Below are 21,958 nucleotides of genomic sequence, written 5' to 3' on the forward strand. Positions count from 1 at the left end.
ATGCCAGGGTCTAACGCTGCTGGGTTGTCTGTTTATCTGTGGTTCTAGCGCCCAGCCTCCGATGACTTTTCCCGTCCCAGCTGCTGGAACCAGCTTGGCCGTGCAGCCTGCTCCTGGACTGGGCCCTGCCTTGATCCCGTTTCCCGAGGCCGCCCAGCCACCCAGGCCCATCACTCCAGCGGGGTATGGCGGGTACCAGCCCCACCCCGGCCAGGACCTCGGTTACCGTGGCCAGCCCCAGGAGCCTGTGCCGGCGGCCACCACGGCTCCCTCCTACCAGGTATCAGCCCGACTTTTCTCTGCCCAGCACCAGTCCTTCCTTGAAAACGCAATCCAGACGGGCCATCACCCTCCTGATGCTCCCATCCCTGCCCTTAGAGGGGATGGAACTTTCCCCTCTTTCCCAGGCCTTTCCGGTGCTGACGATGCCCCCTTCCTGACCCCAAGCTCTAGGACCGCAGATCTGGCAGCTGTGTTTCCACGTGGAATCGCCAAGGCGTCCCACGCTCCATGTGGCCCAACCCCCTGAGCCTCTGTCACCCACAGTTTGTTCCTGATTTGCTCGGCCAAGCCATACCCACTTGGCTCCGTCCCCTCCCTCCTTTACTCCCCTTTGCTTCCCCAGGACCTCTGGGACTTCTCCCAACCTCCCATCCTGAGTTCCTGTCCTGCTCCCAGGGCCTCCTCCTGGCCTCTTGGTTCCGTCCTCACCTCCATGCAGTTAGTCCCTGGTCCACGCAACAGCTCATATCTCCCTGTGAACCAGAATCCAGCCGTGCTCCCTGTTGCCCCAGCCCCTCCCAGCGCCCCCGGCCCCGCCTGCCCCCGCAACCCCTTCCCTGGTGCTCGCAGTCCTCTGCTCCAAACAGCTTCCGGGCCTCCTGCGAGCCCACCCGTTGACCCCCACCAGGGCCTCTGCTCCCTGCCAACCTGGCCAGGAGCCTTGTCCCCAGTCTCCACACGCTTGCCTCCTCCTCCGAGCCATCCCTGGCAGCCCTTGTCCCGTTGCATGTTCCTCAGAGCACTTTTTCTCTCAGACATTAGCATCAGTTTTGAGGGAGCAGGCCACATCCCTCTCCCTGGTCGCTGCGTCCCCAGGTCCCGAAACAGAGGCTGGTACAGAGCAGGAGCTCGGGAACCACATGGATGCAGGCCTTGAAGGGGGCAAGGAGGGGGCTTTGCCCCACCCTGAGCACCTTTTTCCTGCTCTGTGTTCCCCATGGAAACCCTCTTGCAGGACAGTTACAGCTATGGACCATCGACAGCCGCTGGTGGCTACGAGAACAAACGGGACCCGCCACCTGCTGCTGGCCAGCCTCAGCTCCCAGCCATGGCCACGGCCACGCTCTGCCCACCAGGTGGGTGGGTCTCTGCAGGGTCTGGGCGGGGGCAAACGGGCCTCGCTTACATGGGAGGGACCCCAGGAAAGTCAGGTTTCAAGCACGTCAGGTTCACAGGAGGTGCAGCGGTACCGTGGGTCTCAGGGCTGTCCCCTCAGATACGCCCCGAAGTCTCCACTAGTCAATGGGCCTGTGTGTGCGAGAGAGAGGGGCGGGGAGACCCAGACAGAGAGATGGGGGAGAGATGAAGGTGGGGCTGGAAGTGTTTTCCAAGGAGGTGGGTTCTGCTGAAGACTTGGAGTTTAGAGATTGGGAGAGCCCGGGGCTCCGGCCTCCAGCGCAGCTCAGACACCCGGGCTTCACAGCCAGTTGCGCCCAGGCCGTGCCAGCTCCTGGCAGCTGGGCCATCGTGTTGGTCACACTTTCTCTGCTCCCTGGGCCCGGTGTCACAGGAGTGGCTCTGCAGAGGCTGTGCTTGTTCTCCAGGGCCCCAAGGAGCCTACGGTGGCATTGGGTACAACCAAGCTCAGCCCCTGCCGCAGGTGCCCACCGCCGAGGCGGGGCAGCTGGCCAGCACTTCGCCCTCCACCTCCACCTACCCCCCTGCGAGCAGCACCCTGCCCGCGGCCTCCTCCCTCTCCACGCTGCCTTCCTCATCCTCGTTCAGCCCGGCCTCCGCCCCGTACACTGGTAAGATGGTGGTTTCCCCCGCAGGCATGCAAGTGCAGGCTGTTCCTTTTATTTGCAGCCGAAATAAATGTGGTCCTTTCCTCAAAACCAACCCATCTCCCCCTCTCATTTTTCTCTCCGCTTCTTAGGACCAAGCTGCCCAGGCTATGACACATCCCTGTACTCAGCAGTCAGTCCTTACTACCCCCCGCTGCTCCTCCCACAGATGCGGCCGCCCCCGCTCCCAAAGCCCGTGGACTCGTCCCTGTGGGGCGGCTCGGGAAGCAGTCCCAGTGCCCATTGCACCGACAGCTTTGCCAAGAAGCTACCAGTTGCCACCAAGCTGCCGAAACCCAGGGGTGGCCCCAGGCAGCTCCCGCTTCACTATTGTGACATCTGCAAGATCAGCTGTGCTGGTCCCCAGGTCAGCCGCCCCCGCCCCACGCTGGGCAGGCCCCAGACCTTCCTGCCCCGACAGGTGGGAGAGCCCTCCCTTGCCCCCTATGACCGGCCAGAGGTCAGGGTCGTTGCCTGCTCAAAAGAGATCTGTTATTAATTTGCAATGCCAAGTGCGCATCAGCATAACCTTAAAACTGCCTGGTGTTCTTGTGAAAGACACGAGAGCGGGCCCAGCGCTGGTTGTTGGCCGCAGAAGCGTGGCCTTGCACCCTGAGGCCATCTGCAGCAGGGAGGCCCTCAGCGCACCCTCCTGGACACGAGGGCCGGTAGGCGCGGCTGGTCACAGTGCACCTTTGCTGCAGGGCCGTGTAGGCAGAGCCGTGCAGGCAGGGCCGTGTAGGCAGAGCCGTGCAGACAGGACCGTGCAGGCAGAGCCGTGAAGACAGGGCCGTGCAGGCAGGGCCGTGCAGACAGGGCCGTGTAGGCAGGGCCGTGCAGACAGGGCCGTGTAGGCAGGGCCGTGCAGGCAGGGCCGTGTAGGCAGGGCCGTGCAGACAGGGCCGTGTAGGCAGGGCCGCAGGCGGGTAAAAGCAGCATGTTCGTGCGCGTGTGCGGGCGAGTGGACTGCTGTCTAAGCAAAGGACCTCCCCAACCACGCTCGCAAGTGACCCACCTCGCTCCCTGCAAAGATCATCAGACGCTAGGGCTGGTCCTCACAAAACACCCCGTGTGGACTTTGTCTTGTTCTTAGTACTCTGAGAGAAAGCTGGCACCGTGGAGGCATGCAGAAACTCCAAATCGCAGGCTATAGAGGTGTGGGAGGAGCCCAGAACCCTCATTCAGCCCAGACTTCCCTGACAGAGGGACGAGGGCCGGGCGGCCCACACTCAGGGCTGCATCGTGAGGATTCTTGGTTCCTCTCACTAGTCCAATACAAGGTCTGCTCCTGTGATTCTAGACTCTTCGTGGCATCACGTTGAGCAAGGGTGTGATGCTCCCCATGGCCGTGGGGTGTGACGGAGCGTGGGCACGTGAGCATCACCCGAGTGGGTGTCGAGGCCTCTCTGAGCCTCGTCTCCCCGTGGGACCGGGTTTCCCCAAGCGTGTCACCACTCGGCATAGCATCTGGCACGCAGACATGTCAGCTCCAGTTGTTCCCAGCTTTTTGTAATGTTAACAGCGCTTGTTCGTTGGACTTTTCATTGAGGTAGTGGTGGTTTCACAGGTGGTTGTAAGAAACACCGCGGAGAGGCCCACGTGCCCTCACCCAGCACCCCGAGTGCTGACGTTTTGCCAAACTACAGTCACTATCACAGCTGGCATGTTGGCCTTGAACCCGTCCACTGAGTCAGAGGTCCCAGGTTTTACTGGTCTCACTTGCACCTGTGTATGCCTGTGTGCACGTGCGTGTGCATGCGTGTGGTCTGCTCCGTGCGAGCTCATCACCTGCCCAGGCTCGCACATCCGCCTCCACCACAGAGATGCCAGGTGCTTCTGCAGAGTCCCCGTGCTGCCCTTTCCTGCTCACCCCTCCCGCGCCCACCCAGCGCCACTTGAGACACGGTTAACGTGGAAGCAGCCACACACGGCCTCCATCTGCATCGGAAGGACTTGGTTGGTGTGGCCTCCTCGCAGCGGGGGCAGCACTTCTGCCTCTTTTCCGGGCACCTGTCTTTGAGTCCAGGACGGCACAGTTGGCGGTGCGGTCTCCGTCCCGGCCAAGCGAGGGGCCGCCAGGGCAGCTGTGGGCTTCAGGAGCCGCGGGGCGCCCGGCAGGCCTCCTTCTAATGCTCCTCTGGGTTTTTTCTCATTCCACATCCGGTCCGTGTCTGTGATGGAGAGTCAGGCATCGGGATGGCATAAACTGCGAACATTTGTTCTTTCTACGGGCTCAGACTCTGCGAAGTGTGTTCTGAAGTAGTTTACTGTTGGCGCCTTGGTGTATATCCTTCCAGGCTTGTCTCCGGCCCACAGGCTTTTACGTCATGTCCGTGCGTGCGTGCGTGTGTGTGTGTGTGTTCTGTGGCTTAGGTAAAAACACAGATTCCTGGGACTTCCCTGGCGGTCCAGTGGTTAAGACTCTGCGCTTCCACTGCAGGGGGCATGGGTTCAATCCCTGGTCAGGGAACTAAGATCCCACATGCCACGAGGCACAGCCAAAAAAAAAAACCCCACAGATTTCTACATTCCGAGAGCACCCTTCCCACTCCTGTCCCTGCCCCCAGAGCCAGCCAACGTCACCAGTGCCTTTGGTATTTTCCAGAGGCATTTCTATTGCGCGGAATGTTGACTTTTGGCATGGTTAGAGGGCGTTGGGTTAGCAGCCCCACTTCGCCTCATCTTAAGGCTTCCCAGAGACAAGTCAGGGCTGCCCCATGAGAGCTCAGTCGTGTGCCAGACGCTGTCAGACATCTCGGGCACGCGGTGCGGGAAGCGTGGGTCTGTGCCTCGTGGCCACCTCCCCCAGGTGGACCCCGCGGTTTGGGAGCAGTGCTCTAACAGTGAAGTGTGTCCCCCATTGTTCCGGTAGCACGCATCCTTGCTTGGCTTCTGAGGTCAGATTCTGAAAAGCTGGAATATTCTTTCAAGCAGCCCCTGAAAGTCAATGTGTGCTCCTTTGAGGATGCTTGCTGAAGAAACGCATTGATTTTTAGAAAAAACAGAAGAGAAGGCAACCGTATGTCTTTCAGTCCGAGCTTCTGAGTCTTCTCTCTGTTGACTGGGCTTTAAAAGGAGGCCCTGAACAGAGGGCTGGGCACATCAGGCCTCCCGTGAACTGCGGCGACGGGGAAGGCGCGGTGCCAGGTGGGCACACCCCCCCCTCAGGCCGCCCTCGCTCTCTGCCGGCAGACCTACCGTGAGCACCTGGAAGGGCAGAAGCACAAAAAGAAAGAGGCGGCTCAGAATATGGGCCTCCAGCCCAGCAGCAGCCCACGAGGGGTGCAGGCGCAGCTGCACTGCGACCTGTGTGCCGTGTCCTGCACCGGGGCGGAGGCCTATGCCGCCCACATCCGGGGGTCCAAGCACCAGAAGGTAGGAGCCCCTCACAGGCCCTGGCCCACTCGGGACCCAGAGGGGCATCCCATGACGTGGGGGGTGGGCAGCCACCCACGAGAAGCGGCTTTCCCTGCAGGCCCACGCGTCCTCCTTCCTCCAAAGCCAAACGCCTTCTCCCAGTTATAAAAGTCACATGTGCCCCTGGACAGAAGCATGGAGCAGGGCAGCTCGTACCCAGACCCCAGAGGAAATTGTTCTTGGCCTTGGGTGTGTCTGCATGTATATATGAACCAGAGTTTGTATGTTGATGAGATCAAATGGTATATTCCATTTGGGGTCCTTATTTATTAAAAATCAGATTAAAGTAGTAAGGTTTAATATTTTAATATCAAAGTTTTCATTGATACTAAATTATTTAATATCAGCATTTGTCATATTTATTACTATTTTAATATCAACGTTTTCCTGTGGGCTTAAAAATGCCTGTAGTATGTCATATTATGAGGAAATGAATGGGCTCCTCCACCCGAGAGAAGGTAGGGCCCCTCTCCCTATGCCCTCTTTCTATGGTCCAGAGGTGCTTTTTGGAAATCAGCAAACCTTCCCCAAATGGCATCATGAACCTGCAAGGTGATGCTCACCTTTCAAGTATGCGCTGAGGACAGGAGGAGGGAGAATTCCTGGCTGGACGCCTGCTTTGAGCTGCACCACGAGGTTTAGAGTGAGAGGGTTAGGAAGGCCCCTGTCCCGTGGCTGCCTCTCTCTGCCCCGTCCACAGAACCCCCTCCAGCTGCCCCAGCTCACCGGCCATGCTCCCTCCTGCCCCCGGGCCTTTGCTCACACCCTGCCTTCGGCAGCCCCCTTCCAGCCCCCGCTGCAGGCTGGGCCTCCCCGAGCGCCTGCCTGAGGATCTGTCTTCTCCCCCTGCTCATCAAGGGCCTCGTTCCCCAGCCCAGCTGGGACAGGCTCTCGAATGCCTGCGTGAACCCACAAAACCCACCAAGGAAGGAGCAGTGAGGCGTGGAAAAGGGGACGTGCCGGCCTGGTGGTAGCAGGGGTGCAGGCGGGAGAGCTGGGCCCAGGCGGGGTGGGCTGCGGGTGTCACAGCTCGCAGGCTGGGACTCGTTCTGGGGTCAGGAGGCCCTGCAGCCAGCCCCGGGGTGGGGGGCAGATTTGAGCCGTGAGTGTCAGAGACTTAGAGCCAGAGAAGGTGTCTGAGACGGTCATCAGTGCAGACTCGGGGGGTGGTGGAACAGTCCTTTCCAATGGGAACTTTTGCAATTAAGTGCCTTTGTTGGCGGCGGGGCATGCCGAGGACAGGGCAGGTGACTGTATCCTAGGTGGATCTGTGTCCCTGGACGTGTATGTGAGTTCCTGCAGAATGTGGAGGTGTGTCTATGGACGTGTACACCCACGTATACCGAGCATGGATCTGTGTCGTGGACATGTACATGTGTCCACCTTAGCAGGCGCTCTACACACATTGTGTCTGTACCTGGGGCTGGCACTGGGCTGGTGCTTGGCAAGCAGAAAACAGCCGTGCTTCTCAGCGCAGGCAGTGGAGTTTGGAGGAAGGGGGTCTGTGTAAGCCAGCAGGGGTGTCAAAGTCATAGGTCCCCCATATGCAGGAGTAGTGGGGGCCTAGAAGCAGGAGACAGCTCAGGAAGGCCCTTCCCAAGGCATTTAAGTGGGAGCAGGGGGAAGGGGCAGGGTCCCCGGGGACAGGGTGGACCACCGCCCTCACTTCCACAGTCTGCCAGCTCCCCCATGCCCGGTGAGGTGCTCTTCCTACCCCTGAGGAAGGTTGGCCAGGCCTGAGCAGCCCTTAGAGGGGGCTGGGTCTGTTCCAGGTCTTCAAGCTGCACACCAAATTGGGGAAGCCCATTCCCAGCATGGACCCGGCGCCAGCGAATTCGGCCCAGGCCACCAGCACCAGCCAGCCGGCCTCCACCCCCCTCACTGCAGAGAGCCCCCCTGCGGCCCCTGCCAGCCCCAGCATGTGTGCCCCAAGCAGGCCAGCGCCAGCCAGGAGACCGGACGCCTCGAAGGCCTCGCACATGGGTACGTGTCTCTGCGCTTCAGAGCCCCTGCCCTGCCTCAACAAGCTCGAGCCTCAGAGACAGGATGGTCCGGTCAACGGTGTGCGTGCGGCCATCACTTCTGGAGAGGCAGGACCTATGAAGGGGGTGGTTCTCTCCCAGATCCCCGCAGGCGGGGTGCCTTCTGCCGCCTTTGGCCCACCCTGGGGAAGCGTGGGCAGAACCAGTGCAGCTTCCATTTCTTCCCGTGGAGCTTGGGACTGAGCCACGTGCTGGCCACACTCGCGAAGCCGGCCCTAGGCCTGGAGAATCCCCTGGGCTGCCGCCTTCCACGTGCTGGAAGCAGCCCCCTTCACACCGGGCACTCTGATAAGTGAGGTGGGCCCCGGGAAATCCAGGCAGGTTCCTCGCAGCCCCACCTCCAACCCTGCCTTCCCTCGAGCGTGTGTCACCCGCACCTGCTATGACCCCTGGGCAGTCACGGCTGCCGAGGGACATGCATTTCAAGGGTAAATAGGCTTACATGTCAGGCACTCACTCCACGTGCCTGATTCACCCTCCACGGCTCTAGGTTTGTCATTAGTCCCACTTTACAGATGGAAGAACCGAGGGGAGGGGAGGAAAAACGCTTGGCTCTGGACCACCCAGTGAGTGGTGGAGGTGGGATTCCAACCCAGTCTCTGCTCTCCACCACCACGCTTTGTGTGGGAGGCGGGGCCTATTTTATTTTGAGCCTCAGCAGGCCTGAGATTTGAACCATCACGTGATGTTGAAGATCAAAATGTAAAGCGGTTTTGGTGACAAAGAAATGTCTCCCTTCTGAGGCTCAGTAAACCCTCGTCTGCTTGATGTTCCACTGTCGGTTAACTAAGGGCTGCAGACTTGTGCAGCAGTGGCGGTTGTCCTCAGAGAGGGGCCTACGACCTGCGCCTCCCTGTGGACCCATCCACCTTGGCACCAAACGCCGTGAGGGCCTCGCTCTCCCAGTCGTGACCCAGGCTGGTGGGAAGGGGTCTCGTGGGACTCTGGATCCCATTGGCTGACGTCACGGAAGGGGGAGGGGGGCAGTGGGAGACCCGGTGGCATCGAGTTGTACCCTTCATGCTGGCGGACCAGAAGCCGACCCTGGTTGCTGGCTGGAGCAGATTATAACTCACGCGGTTCTTCCTTCCAGGGCCTCCTGCGCTGCCGGCGGCAGACAGCAGATCCCCCCAGGCGAAACCGGCACACCCCAGATCAGAGCGGCCCGGAGAACCGCCCGCCCAAGGAGGCTCTGTGGAAGCTTCTGGAACGTGCTGTGACGCACAGCCGGTGGGCCCAGGCTACGTGGAGGAGGTCAGTGCTGGGCGTCCGGCCATCGGCTCACCCTGCTCCACCCTGGGCTCCTGTGGAGAAGGACCTTGCGGAGCCGGGCCTCGAGGCCTCGTCCCAGTTCTCCCCCTGAGACTTGCACACCCGCCCTGGGAAGACCTCAGTGAGCCAGCATCCCTTGGATCTCACTGGAAGGCCCGGGTGCTGGGTTTCAGATCTTAGAAGGAAGGCCCGAGACAGGCAGAGGTGTTTCCTGCCACCGGGCAGCCCCTCTTCCTGCGGCAAGGAAGGTGGCAGGAGGGATCTGTGTCCTGGAAACCCACGGGCACGTGATCCTCGGGCACAGGAGCCAGTGTGCGCCCCACACAGCACCACCTGCACGCCCGGGGCTTTGTGGAGCTCAGGTTCTGAGCCCCTCCCTACGAGCCCACAGTCCCAGCCTCCCGGGTGCCTCCTGGGCCGTGCATGTGGGCATTTCTTCCGTGCTCGTGTTCGTGCTTTTGTTCACCCAACTCAGCACCTTCTGTTTTGTCCCCTGCAAAATAGCCACACCAGGCAGGCTTCCTGCCAGTCTGGTGGCAGCCCTGGGATGGGGGGACAGGGGAAGGGAGGACAGGACGGTGGTGGCAGAGGGGAGCCGGGCCTGGGAGGGCGCGCTGGTGAAGAGCCACTCCTTTGAAAGCGTAAACCGCTGGGCAGGCAGGAAACCAGCACCCAGCCTGGATGGCCCTGGGGGAAGGAGGTGCCCTGCTGGAGCCCAGACCCGACGCGTGGGGGCCGTGGGCAGCGCTCAGCCGTGCCTTGTGTCTCAGGTGTGCAACGAGGAGGGCAGAGTGATCCGATTCCACTGCAAGCTGTGCGAGTGCAGCTTCAATGACCCCAATGCCCGGGACATGCACGTGAGGGGGCGGCGGCACCGGCTGCAGTATAAGGTGTGCCTGCAGGGGGCGTCTGGTGGGCCTGGCTGGGGGTGAGCGTCTGTGCTCTTGACATCTTGGCTCACGTCTCAAAACACACGTTTTGCCCCCATGAGTCGGAGCCCCTGGGCCCTTCATCACCCCGAGCTCAGCCAGAGGGACCCTTGGCTGCTTTCACGATGCCTTCTTGTCACAGGTTTGCCGGGGCACGCATGCACACGTGTGTTTAGACACACTTGACTGTCGGGCCCCATGTACACTTGTGCACAGCACACACTGTGACTCTCCTCGTGACAAACAATGGCTTCTGGATATTTCCTCTCTTTTCAGCAGCCTTGTTGAGATATCATTCACACACCACACAGCTCGCCCATGTAAAGTGGCTTTTACTACATTCACAGAGTGTGCAACCAGCAGCTCCATCTAGTTCCAGAACAGTCCGTCAGGAGCCCCGTTCCCATTGGCAGCACCCCCAGCCCCTACCCCAGGCCCTGACAACCAGGAGCCCACTCTCTGTGTCTGTGGATCTGCCTGTTCTGGACGTTTCCCATCAGTGGAATCACACACTGGGTGTCCTGTGTCTGGCTTCTTTCACTGAGCATCGTGTTCTCAGGGTCCGTCCACGGTGTTGCGAGTGTCAGTGCTTCACCCCTTTTCCTGGCTGAGAGATGCTCCCGTGTGTGGAGGGACACGTTGTGTGTGTTTCACCCGCTGAAGCACACTTGTGTTGTTTCCACCAGTGACCAATCCTTAAACAACACTACACTCTTTGAGTGATAGAATTAAGTACTAAGGAGAAAGCCCAGTGAGCGAATTGGCAATGCTATTTAGAATATATAGATCTGGATCCCACACAAACGGAGTTTCCCTGGGTTACTCTGATCGGGATGAGCATTTCCGTTCAGTCGTCCGTCGGCATGCGTGACCACTGACCGCGGGTGCTCCTCTGTGTTGCGGTGCCTTCTCTCTCGGCTCCTCTGTCAGATGCGTGGACGGTTGGCTTGCGCAGTGGCAGACGTCACGTCTGCCGCTTTGCAAGTCGGTCGTAGTTTTGTTCCCCGCGGTCGTTCCCTTTCCTGCCATGGCCTTTGGGGACGAGGAGTGTTGACACTTTGGGGATTGAAACTCACTGTTGTCTAAACCTGGCAGGAGGAACTTCCCTGGCGGTCCAGCGGGTAAGACTGCGCTTCCACTGCAGGGGGTGCGGGTTTGATCCCTGGTTGGGGAACTAAGATCCCGCGTGCTGTGGGGCATGGCCAAACAATAAAAAAATAAAAAACCTGGCAGGAGGTGGCACCCCCAGCATTCTCATCTGAACGAAGGTCCCCCATTTTCCCAGAAAAAAGTGAACCCCGATTTTCCGATTGCGGACAAGCCCAGCACGAGAGTTCGGAAGCTGCTGGAGGAGAGGCTGAGGAAGCAGCGGCAGCTGAGCAAGCAGCGTCTGGGGGAGCTGCGGCGCCAGCATGAGGAGATGAGGTGCGGGGCCTCAGGGCCCTCCCCCGCCAGCCGCGCTCAGCCCGGGCCAGACCAGGCGGCACGCGGAGCCGCTTCTGGGGCTCCCCACGCTCTCCCGCGTGACCGGCCCAGGGTCCCACCGCTGCTCACGGCTCCTTGTCCCTGCCACCCCAGCAGGCGCTACGGCTTGTGCAAGAGGTGGCTGGAAGAGGAGCCACAGGCGCAGGAGGCACGCTCGGGACGCTCACTGCCCGACCAGCATTTACCTCCCCTCAGGAGCAGGCCCGGGTTGTCCACAGCCAAGCCTCTGGTGGGTGGTGGTCTCATCTTGATATCTGAATGCCTCAGGGGCTGGGGACTGGAGGGGGCTGAGGGCCTTACCTCCAGCCACAGCGATCCCTTAAAGCTTCCTGAGGCCCCAGTGGTCACATCCCTCGGGAGCCTTTGGGTGTCTGTCCATCTGAGGGGGCGGGCCGGGTCGGATGGGAACTGTGGATTGCACCCCGCTGACGGAGGGGGTCACCAGCTGCCTCGGGGCCTCTGGCTCGGAAATTCGACAATGTTGTCCAGGGAGCCCACTGGACCCCCCAGTCGGCCCAAGTTCCCCACAGCCATCGGGGCCCTGGAGTCCTCACTGGTCCACCTCCCCTGTGGACTCTCTCATTCCTCTGCCTGGCTCTCCGGCCACCGCTTGCCTGTCAAAGCCAGCCTGACTCCGGGCTCCCCGCATCCCCCTGGCCACCGGGGCCTCTCAACCCGCCCATGACGTGACACGTGTGCCTTTCCCCGAAGCCCATGAGGCGGCCGGAGTCCAGCGATGACCGGCACGTCATGTGCAAGCACACCGCCATCTACCCCACAGAGGAGGAGCTCCTGGCCATCCAGAAGGCCGTCTCCCACTCAGAGCGCGCCCTGAAGCTGGTGTCCGACACAATGGCCGAGGAGGATTCCGCACGCCCAGAGCCAGAGGGCGGGGAGTGCAGGTAATGGGCATCACCCTCCTGTTCGGGGGGGCCCGGGGTGACAGAGGCGGCTCCACTGCCAGGTGGCTTCGAGCCCTTGGACACCCAGGGCTTTCCAGAAAACTCCCCAAGAGAGGCTCAGAGCCGGAGCCCCGAGGCTCATAGGGAATTGTAGTCCCAACTGGAGAGAGCCGTTGTTCTAACACCAGAAGTTACTTTTCCTGTCGAAGGCGTGCATAGAAATGTAGTTCGCAGGGGATTAGCCCCTCTGTTTCCTCACCCATAATGCGGACATAAGTGTGATTCTCCTGGAGCAGGAGGTGCTGCCGAGCGTCCGCATGAATCATCTTTCCAGCTGCCGGGAGTGTTGCAAGGTGGAAAGTCCCGATGCCTTGTATCCATTTACTTTTCTGGCCGCGCCACACAGCTTGTGGGATCTTAGTTCCCTGACCAGGGATTGAACCCGGGTCCTCAGCAGTGAGAGCGCGGAGTCCTAACCACTGGACCGCCAGGGAATGCCATCATTTACTTTTTTAAGGTTTTTTGTGGGGTTTTTTGGTGGTAAAATACTCATAACACAAAATTTGCCATTGTGACCATTTTTACGTGTACACTACGGCAGCACTAAGTACATTCACAAGGTTGTGCAACCATCACCGCTGTCCATTTCCAGAACTTTTTCATGATCCAAAACAGAAATCCGTCCCGTGAAATTCCGCAGGCCACCCACTGCCCCTGCCCCTGGCACCCACCTTTCCACTCCCTGTCTCCACGGCTTGGCCTGTTCTGGACGTTTCACGCCAGTGGAATCATGCAGCATCTGTCCTTTTGTGTCTGGCTGATTCGAACCAGTAGCTTCTTCCTGCCACAGTGTTTGCTCCCCGACAAGAACATGCGAGCCACTCGTGGGTCACCAGGTGTCATAACGAAATGCACTCACCCCTCAGCGTGAACGCAGCTGCCTCCCCGGGACGGGGCCTTCCTCACCGCCTGGAAGGGGAAGCAGGCACGGCCCCTCGGGCAGAAAGGGGGGCCCTCCCTTAACCTCCACCCCGATGTATTCTGAAGGAAAAGGCCCCTCACAGTGCTTTGCAGTTTTGCTCCCGTTTTCTCCCTGTACTCGTGTTTTGGGTTTGTTGTTGTTTGTTTGTTTGAAAATATTTTATTTATTTATTTATTTATTTATGGCTGCTTTGGGTCTTAGTTGCAGCATGCGGGGTCTTGGTTGCAGTATGTGGGATCTTTTGTTGCGGCGTGTGGGCTCTTTGTTGCCGTGCGCGGGCTTCTCTGTAGTCGTGGTGTGCAGGCTCATTAGTTGCGGCGCGAGGACTCTCTAGTTGTGGTGCATGGGTTCCGTAGCCCTGTGGCATGTGGGATCTTAGTTCCCTGACCAGAGATTGAACTGGTGCTCCCTGCAGTGGAAGCGCAAAGTCTTAACTGGACCACCAGGGAAGTCGTGGATGTTCCATTATTTACTTAACTATCGCAAAGAGTGTGTTAGTATTTGGTTTTTTTTTTTTCCTATTTTATTATGGAAATTCTCTAACACACACAAAAGGTGACGAGGCCCAAGTGACCATCCCTAAACCAGGGAAGACTCACTTGCTCTCTACCCACCCCACTCCTGGACAGACCGCTGCGGTTAAAGACGATACCAGGCATCAGCCTGAGGGTGGAGTATGTGTCTCTAAACAAGACTCTTTTTCATTTAACAAAACCAGAACACCATTATCATACTTGAAAAAAATGAACAATAATTCTTCAACCCCATCAAATATCCAGTCAGTGCTGAAATTTCCAGTTTTTTGTTTAGGGTTTTTTTTTGTTTTGCAGTTGGTGTTGAATCAGGGTCCAAATTGATTGACAACCTGTCAGTCTCTTTATCTGCAGGTTCCCCGCCTCTCTGCTTTGTCTTCCCCTGAAGGGTCTGGTCCTGGTCCCGTAGAGTCCCAGGTGTGGCCAGGTCCCCTCGGACCATCCCAGGCTCTAGCACTTGCAGTCCCAAGACAGACCACAGAGAAATACACAAATGCATTACAGAATTAGGTTATCTCGTATCCTGAGAAGTGTCACAAAGAAAACAGCAAAGTGGGGATCAGGGAGTGGCAGGATCAGGTGGCAGCTTCGAGAGCCAAGGGGCGGACATTTGTGTTGTGACAGCCGTGGGGAGGGCCACCACGTGAGGGCACCCCAGGCAGTGGTCCAGGTGGGATGAGCCTCCTGGGGAGGGAGTGGAAGGAGAGGGCGGTGACGAGGCGGCCCAGGGGTCAGGCTGGGGACCTCGGACCCCAGGAGGAAGCTCGGTGTCCCCAGCCTGCAGAGGGGCAGCACTGGGAGGGTGGCTGCTGGGCGGACGCGGTGGTGGCAGTCACCTGCAGAAAGTGACCAGGCCGGTGCAGTGCAGGTGGGGACACGACTCGGGGAGAGGCAGGGAGCGTCTGGCCGGCGGCCTTGGGGGAGTCCAGCTGGGGGCGAAGCGGCCGCAGAGGCGGCTCAGCAGCACGAAGCCAAAAGGACCGACGAGGGGGCCCTGCTGGCTGAGGACCAGGGCGCCGCTGGGGGTGGCCACGGATGGCCTCTTCCAGAATGCAGTTTATTAGGAAACGGTGACGGCCACCAGCCCTGCTGAGCAACACAACTTCCTAGCGGCGGTTCCAAGCACTTCTCCCAGATCTGTCTCCTTGTGGCTCTTTGATCAGATGCCCCTGGGGAGGGCCGTGCTCCCGTTTTACAGATGAGGAAGCAGCCCCGCGTGCAGGAGCAAGGACCCTTCCTCCCCACTCTCTGCCCACGCGTTTGCGGGTTTGTCTCGGCAGCCGCCCAGGCCCCTCTGCTCGGATCCTGAAAGGCGTGATGCGGGTCGGCCTGCTGGCGAAGGGCCTCCTCCTGCGGGGAGACAGGGCCGTGCAGCTGATCCTGCTCTGCTCCCAGAAGCCCAGCCGCGCGCTGCTGCGCAGAGTCACGGAGCAGCTGCCCCTCCAGCTCCCGGTGAGGCGCCCGGCCGTGCATCGCATGGCTTCTACGCGGCTTGGACACAAACCGGTTTGTTTTTAGAAACTGGCGCAAGGAGAGAGTGGTGGAACTTGAGGGTTCCTTTACAGAGGGGTTGAGGGTAGAGCCTGGAAACGCTCTAAACGTCCGGTCACTGAGGACGGTTACTTCCGTCACATCCACAGCAGAGCCCAGCCAGCCGGGACGGAGCACAAACAGGACGAAATCCACAGGACAGGCACTCAGGCTCATGAGACTAGAGAGGCACAGGGCTGGGGGTTGGCCGGACTTTCTCCTCTAGAGCAGTTCCTGTTGTTGTCATAGAGCCTTTTTTTTTTTTTTTTAAATAAATCTATTTATTTATTTTTGGCTGAGTTGGGCCTTCGTTGCTGCGCGCGGCTTTCCCCAGTTGCGGAGAGCGGGGGCTACCCTTTGTTGTGGTGTGTGGGTTTCTCATTGTGGTGGCTTCTCATATTGCGGAGCACAGGCTCTAGGCGCGCGGGCTTCAGTAGTTGTGGCTCACGGGCTCAATAGTTGTGGCTCACGGGCTCTAGAGCGCAGGCTCAGTAGTTGTGGCACACAGGCTTAGTTGCTCCATGGCATGTGGGATCTTCCCAGACCGGGGCTTGAACCCGTGTCCCCTGAACTGGCAGGCAGATTCTTAACCACTGTGCCACCAGGGAAGTCCCTGTCATAAAGCTTTTCTCAAGGGAGATGGTAACCGGGAGAAGAGTGAAATCATGTCATGATTTAAATTGATCATCTTCCATTAAAATACTCAATTCCCAGGGCGGTTTCTTCTTCCTGATGTGTCTGCTGCCCTTCCCGAGAGAATTCAGCATCGTTCCTCCGACTCATGTAGTGAGCACTGGGGGCTCGCCTCTGGGACTCCCAGTCTGGTCAGGAAATGCAATAAACAAACATAGAGCAAGCTAACTTCCAGTTTATCTTCTGTAGAGAAATTAAAACCTGATGTCAAGTAGCGAGCACCTGGGGAGAGTGGGGGCCACTTCAGACAGGACCATGGGAGGTGTGTGTCCTGACAGAAGATGGAGCAGGTGAGGTGAGAGCTGAGAGATGAGGAGAGGCCTTGAAAGATGTGGGGGTGGGCAGTGTTCCACATAGAAGGACCTGCACCTGCAGAGGCCAAGAGGCAGGAGGCCCAGGGAGATGCGTGCCCGAATGGACAAAGGCCTAGATCAAGCTGGGCCTGAAGGCCATGTGGGGAGGTAAGTTTGCCTCCTCGGGGAAATGGGGAGACTAGAGGGTTTTAAGCAGGGGAGTGACATGCTCCGACTTCACCAATTTAATCACTCGTTTCCTGAACACCCACGACATGACAGTTTTCTGCTCAGTACCGTAGGGGTTGCAAAGATGGCTCAGATGCAAGCCCTGTTGTCCGGAACCTTGCAGCCCAGTGGCTAAGACAAAGCCCTAAGCCCCATGAAGATGGATGAGGCCATGGGGAAGATGGCTAAGGCCACGGGAGAGCTGGCAGTGCCCCCCACTCCCAGCTGTGTAGACAGACCCTCCTAGCCATACCTGGCTGAGTGTCTCGGGGGACCCCAAAGCAAGATGAGGGACACAGTAAAGCTTTTCTATGCAGGCACCGGGTCACTGCACCAAACCCGCCTTCGTTGTGCAGTCTCCCCGGGAGGCTGGTAATCGGGGACGGCAGTCGGAGTTCTGATGACTGTGCGCAACGGGTCCCTTCTTCCTGAGCCCCTGAGAGTGACAAGCCAGAGAGGGTGTAAATGGAGGGGAGAGAGATCTGCCGAGAGGGCGGGGCTTGTCTGGAGGCTCTGCTTGCAGCGGGGCTGACCCTCAGGGTATCCCCCAGTGATGCAGCCCGCGCAGGCTGGGTCCTAAGGATGTGTGTGCTGGGGCAGGACTGAACCCTGGGCAACCATGGGGTGGGTACCGGGACCGAGGGGCCTCAGATCTTGCCTGGAGGCAGCCCCTGTCCAGTGTCCTGAGAAACCATCGTTCTGCCCTCATTACACAAACAGTAGCCTGCTGGACCAACTGAAGGATTTTGCATTTTTCACTCAATAGCATCTCTTGGGTCACATTCCATGTTCTTACTTAGGGAGCTTCATTCTTTTTTGTGGCCAAAGAGTATTCTGTTGCCACTTGTCCATAACTAGCTGGGTCCTTCCATGTAGTTGGACATTTAGGTTGTGTCCAGTGTTCTGTGTTACCAGTGAGGCTGCAGCAGATGAAGAACCTTGTACACACACTGCTCCACACACGTGGGAGCACGTCCCGGGGCAGAGTCACGGGGTCTGAGGCATGAGCCTGGAGGCTTCTGCTGAGTGTGGCCAGGTCAGCCTCCACCAGCAGTTTAGAGACGCATGGATTTGCCAGCCCAGCGCCTCCTCAGACTCTTGAGTTTTGTCCTTCCTACAGCTGACCATGGTACCCCATTCTAGTTTTAACGTGATTCTCCCTTGCCATGGGAGGGTTTTTTTTGTCATTATGTAGAAAGGGTCACTTTGGTTTCTCTTTCTGCAAACTATCTATCACTTGCCAGTTTTTTTTTTTTTTAAGATTTATTATTTAATTTTTGTGGCTGTGTCGGGTCTTAGTTATGGCACACGGGATCTTCACTGAGGCATGCGGGATCTCTGTTGCGGCATGCGGGCTTCTCTCTAGTTGTGGCATGTGGGTTTTCTCTTCACTAGTTGTGGCAGGCAGGCTCCAGGGCACGTGGGCTCTCCAGTTGAGGGGCGCAAGCTCAGTAGTTGTGGCACGCGGCATGTGAGATCTTAGCTCCCCGACCAGAGATTGAACCCGAGTCCCCTGCACTGGAAGGCAGATTCTTTACCACTGGACCACCAGGGAAGTCCCCACTTGCTGATTTTGCCGTTGGGTTGCTGATCTTGTTGTTATTGAGCTTTGGGTGTTTTTACATATGAAGGCACCTTGATGCTGGGTCTGCTGTCTGTATGCATTTCTACGTGTGCACTTCTGGAGGCTGGGGCTGTGTCTGTGTCCCTAGGAGGTTCCAGAACACCTGGCATGGGGCCTGGTACCCAACCGCGTCCTGCCTCTCAGCTGGAGTAATGAGGCCTTGTGTTGTATTTGCACCTCGTAGATGGTGACAGAGGACAAGTACGAGGTCTCCTCCGACCCTGAAGCCAACATCATCATCTCTTCCTGCGAGGAGCCCAGGATACAGGTCACTGTGTCCATCACCTCGCCTCTGATGCGGGAGGACCCCTCTGCAGACCGAGGTGCGTCAGGGCCCTTCCGTCCAGCCCTCCTCTCCACACACCCGGTGGCCTAGGGCAGCATCCGCCTCTGCTCTGGGCAGGAGGTGGGGGGGTTGCCACAGCCAGTTTCCGGCACTTCCGTCAGCCCGGATGCCCTGGTGAGATAAGAGCTGGGCCTTGGGGCTGCAGAGGAAGGGAGGTAGAGAGCTGGGGCAGAGTGTCAAGTGGCTCAGTACTCAGCTGTGGGGCATGTGCGAGGGGAGCACTTCCTCCCATCCCTCCTGGCTGCCCCGCCCGGAGGAGACCAGCTGTGCCCCATGCCCCAGCAAGACAGGGACCCGGGGACCTGAGACAGATGTGCGTTGCCTGAGGCAGTGGGAGGGGGTGGGGGTGAGGCCAGAGGGCAGCCAACAGGGAGGGTGCAGGCCAAGCCAATGGGGATGCACCCGAGTCTCATCCAGCCGTGGAACCTCCTGGAACAGCCCTGGAGACTGTTTCCCAAACTCCAGTCTTTCTTGGACCCCCTTCATGATTGTTGTCAGATCTGAGGGCCACGAACCACTGATGCTTTCCTCTGAATCAATTCCTTTTTGACTCTTAAATTTTTAAAGAGGAGAGCCTTTGAACCGTAAGTGGAAAGCCGTTACCAGTTGTCATAAAGAGAGTGTCATCTGAAAATAAATACAGTGGGAAGAAAAAGTGATGCCCTTCAGTTCCAGGTGGAGGCCCTGCTCCGGCTTGCTCCGAGGCGGGGATTGGGAATGTCGGAAAGGGTTCAAGGTCCAAGGCCACGGAAAGAGGTGGACTGGAGGGGGCTAGAGAACTGGAAACCCCTCCGAGGGAGCCCCGGGCCCCCAAGAGCTGCGATGTCCCCACCCTGCTGGTTGCTGCTGGGAGGGGAGCTTTCAGCTTCCTCTGTTGCTTGCTCTCAGCCCCAGAGGAGCAGACCCAGGCCTGGGGGTTGGGGGGTTTATGGGTGAAAGAGAAACCTCTGCTCCCTCCTGTGACCTAAAACACCCGGACCTCGCAGAATAAGGGGAGAAGAATTTTCCTGAAGCAAGAAGAAGAAGGAATCAAAAACAGGCCAGAATTTCCCCCAGACACGGGGCCCTGGTCACCCATGATGGCGTGTGCTCAAACCTGACCCGCTGTCTCCCTCTTAATTATGCATGCGGAAGTTTCTGGAAATCCAGCTTCATTCATAGTTTTCCATCTGAACCGTGATTTGCTAACCAAGGGAGTCAGCGCTGATGGCACCGGGTGACAAGCGTGGAGCTCTCTCCTCCTGAGAGCGCAGAACCCGGAGGAGATGGGATCTTCATGGAGAGGATGTCCGTGGTCCTTGCAGCATCCCGGAGAAAGGGCCAGCGAGCGGAACCATGTGTCTTCTGGATAAATGCAAAGAGACCTAGGGACCTGAGGGCCTGGCCAAGTGGCCCGGGCAGCGGGAGCAGGGAGAGGGGCGCCTGGCCCATGTGCCTTTCTCTTCTAGAAGGAACAGCGGCGCCTCCGCCTGACCCGGGAGATGTCCTGAGCTCAGAGAAGTGCCTCCAGTCGCTGGCTGCCCTCCGCCATGCCAAGTGGTTCCAGGTCAGGGGTCGGGCCCAGAGCGGGCTGGGCTCCCAGTACAAATGAGGGACAGACGTGGGTGGGGCGGTTCCTTGGCCGGCTGCTCGACCCACGTGTCCACGCCCAGCGCTAACCTGATGGAGGTTGCATCCTGGCTGATTGGGTCGGGAACCTGAAAGGAGGGACCACCACTCTGGGGGTGGGGGGCCGCAACGGCCGGCACTAGGGCTCAGCCGTGGGCCGTTTGGGAATGGAGTCTGCTTCCAGTCGCCAGCTGTGAGGCCGGCCGGCCCATGCCTCCCGGAGTCCCTCACTGCCTCCACCCCCGGCTGGGCTCGCTGCCCCTGGATCAGCCCTTGTTCCCTCGGCCCTGTGCACATGCCCCCCTTGGCCACGTGCTTACAGCTCCCTGGAGCTAACCATGTGCTTCTTTCCCCGAAGGCGAGAGCCAGCGGCCTGCAGCCCTGTGTGATCGTCATCAGGGTCCTTCGGGACCTCTGCCAGCGCGTGCCCACCTGGGGGGCCCTGCCGGACTGGGTAAGGCAGTGCCAGGGGGCTGGCCCTGCTTTAGGAAGCCCCCAACCCCTGATAGGCCACAGCCCTGGGAGGCCGAGCCTCATTTCCTGGTTCAGCGCTCAGCTTTCCAACAAAGAGCTGGTGTCCGTCTGAGCGCCGGGAGAGGTGGATCGCGGTGGGGCATATCGGGGTCCCTTGGCCCCAGGGTGAGGCTTGCTACAGACACAGTCTCATTTGATTGCATCATCTGGAACCCACAAACTTGCGGGCAGAATCAGGAAGCATGCAAATACAAGGGCGCCCCAGCAAGAGGTGGGGTGTTTGCCTAGACCTGCAGGTGTCAGTGCAGAGGCCCCCGTGAGGGCAGGCAGCCTGGTGCAGACCCACCTCCTCTGAAGGGGTGGTCCCCTGCGGCCCTGACACCCCCGGTCAGCAGGCCCCGAGCCCTTCTGCGGGGAGAGGATGCGAAGGCCCCCTGTCCCCCAAATCCCCAAGCTGCTGTGTTGTGAGACCCCCAGCTCCTGCCCTCCGTGGGCACCCCTGCCCCGTCTTTCAGGATCTCATCTCATCTGTGCGCCCCTCGGCAGGCCTGTCTCTGAGTGTCCCTCTCCCGTCACACACCCACTGATCCCCCAGCGAGCGCAGATGTGTAGGTTTTTAAGCCTTTCACCTTCGACATTATCCTTGGGAAGGAGGCCGAGTGCCCTGAACTTGGAGGTATGCGTGCATCTCATGTGCAGCCTTCTGCTGCCAGTTCATCGGCTCCCACACCCAAAGCCAGGTTCTTGGACCCTTCCCACCTGAGCCCAAGCTACCCTTAGCCTTGCTCATGAGGGCTCTGGTGCCCACCCGGACCTCGGCTTCCTGCCCATGGACCGGGGAGATATCCACTCTCAGCACCACCCCTGGTGGATGGCACAGTGGGTGGCTCTGTGCTGAGTGACAAGAGGGGTTCACTCAGACGCTGGGAGGACCCTGCATTCCCCGGAGCCCATTTCCCTGTAAGTATAGATGCAACCCCCATGACGGTCACAGCTCCGGCCCTGCCCTGGGACCCGGGCAGGTGGCTCCTTGGAGGTGGGGACAAGCCTGCGCGAGTCCCCAAGTCCTTGTGACCCTCATGGCCCTCACTGTCTGAACCTCAGGTCATGGAGAATGAGTTTCTTTTAACCCTCTTGACACTGGTTTGCAATGTTACCATCTATGGGATTTTGCTGATGTCAAAACTAGGCGAGAGAGTTCCCTAGAGAACTGAGAGAAACCCGCCCAAGGCCACACCAGGGTGGCAAGGCCCCGGTGACCCCCTCCTTGTAGAAGTTCAGGGGTGGGTGGGTGTGAGGGGAAGAGCTGGGAGGGGGGCCTCACATCCCCGGTCCCCTGGAGACCTGGCCGAGGCCGCACAGCCGCGCCGTCCTCAAAGGCCCGGGTCTCCTTCTCTGTCTCCACCCGGCCCAGGCCATGGAGCTGCTGGTGGAGAAGGCTCTGAGCAGCACGAAGGGGCCCCTGAGCCCCGGGAACGCCGTGAGACGGGTCCTGGAGTGCGTGGCCTCGGGGACGCTCCTGACAGGTCAGTCC

At 59.2% G+C, this 21,958-nt stretch overlaps 1 protein-coding gene across 4 annotated transcripts in view; it reads left to right on the forward strand.

Annotated features, from left to right (window-relative positions):
- The window catches only part of ZFR2 (zinc finger RNA binding protein 2), a 50,933-nt gene that overhangs the window by 26,103 nt on the left and 2,872 nt on the right, over positions 1 to 21,958 (forward strand). For 3 of the 4 annotated variants that reach the window (XM_060297375.1, XM_060297374.1, XM_030879266.2), the window contains 16 exons: positions 49 to 280; positions 1,238 to 1,358; positions 1,827 to 2,030; positions 2,159 to 2,433; positions 5,259 to 5,441; positions 7,256 to 7,466; positions 8,619 to 8,779; positions 9,568 to 9,687; positions 11,012 to 11,151; positions 11,305 to 11,440; positions 11,923 to 12,113; positions 14,909 to 15,080; positions 18,181 to 18,319; positions 19,791 to 19,888; positions 20,309 to 20,404; positions 21,839 to 21,950. In XM_060297375.1, the coding sequence (XP_060153358.1) occupies positions 62 to 280; positions 1,238 to 1,358; positions 1,827 to 2,030; positions 2,159 to 2,433; positions 5,259 to 5,441; positions 7,256 to 7,466; positions 8,619 to 8,779; positions 9,568 to 9,687; positions 11,012 to 11,151; positions 11,305 to 11,440; positions 11,923 to 12,113; positions 14,909 to 15,080; positions 18,181 to 18,319; positions 19,791 to 19,888; positions 20,309 to 20,404; positions 21,839 to 21,950 (2,578 nt within the window). In that variant the 5' untranslated portion in view covers positions 49 to 61. The remainder of the gene's footprint in view (positions 1 to 48; positions 281 to 1,237; positions 1,359 to 1,826; positions 2,031 to 2,158; positions 2,434 to 5,258; positions 5,442 to 7,255; positions 7,467 to 8,618; positions 8,780 to 9,567; positions 9,688 to 11,011; positions 11,152 to 11,304; positions 11,441 to 11,922; positions 12,114 to 14,908; positions 15,081 to 18,180; positions 18,320 to 19,790; positions 19,889 to 20,308; positions 20,405 to 21,838; positions 21,951 to 21,958) is intronic. The other variant, XM_060297373.1, reaches the window with a different exon arrangement.

Source organism: Globicephala melas, chromosome 3 (genome assembly GCF_963455315.2).
Source record: "Globicephala melas chromosome 3, mGloMel1.2, whole genome shotgun sequence".
Lineage (NCBI taxonomy): Eukaryota > Metazoa > Chordata > Mammalia > Artiodactyla > Delphinidae > Globicephala > Globicephala melas.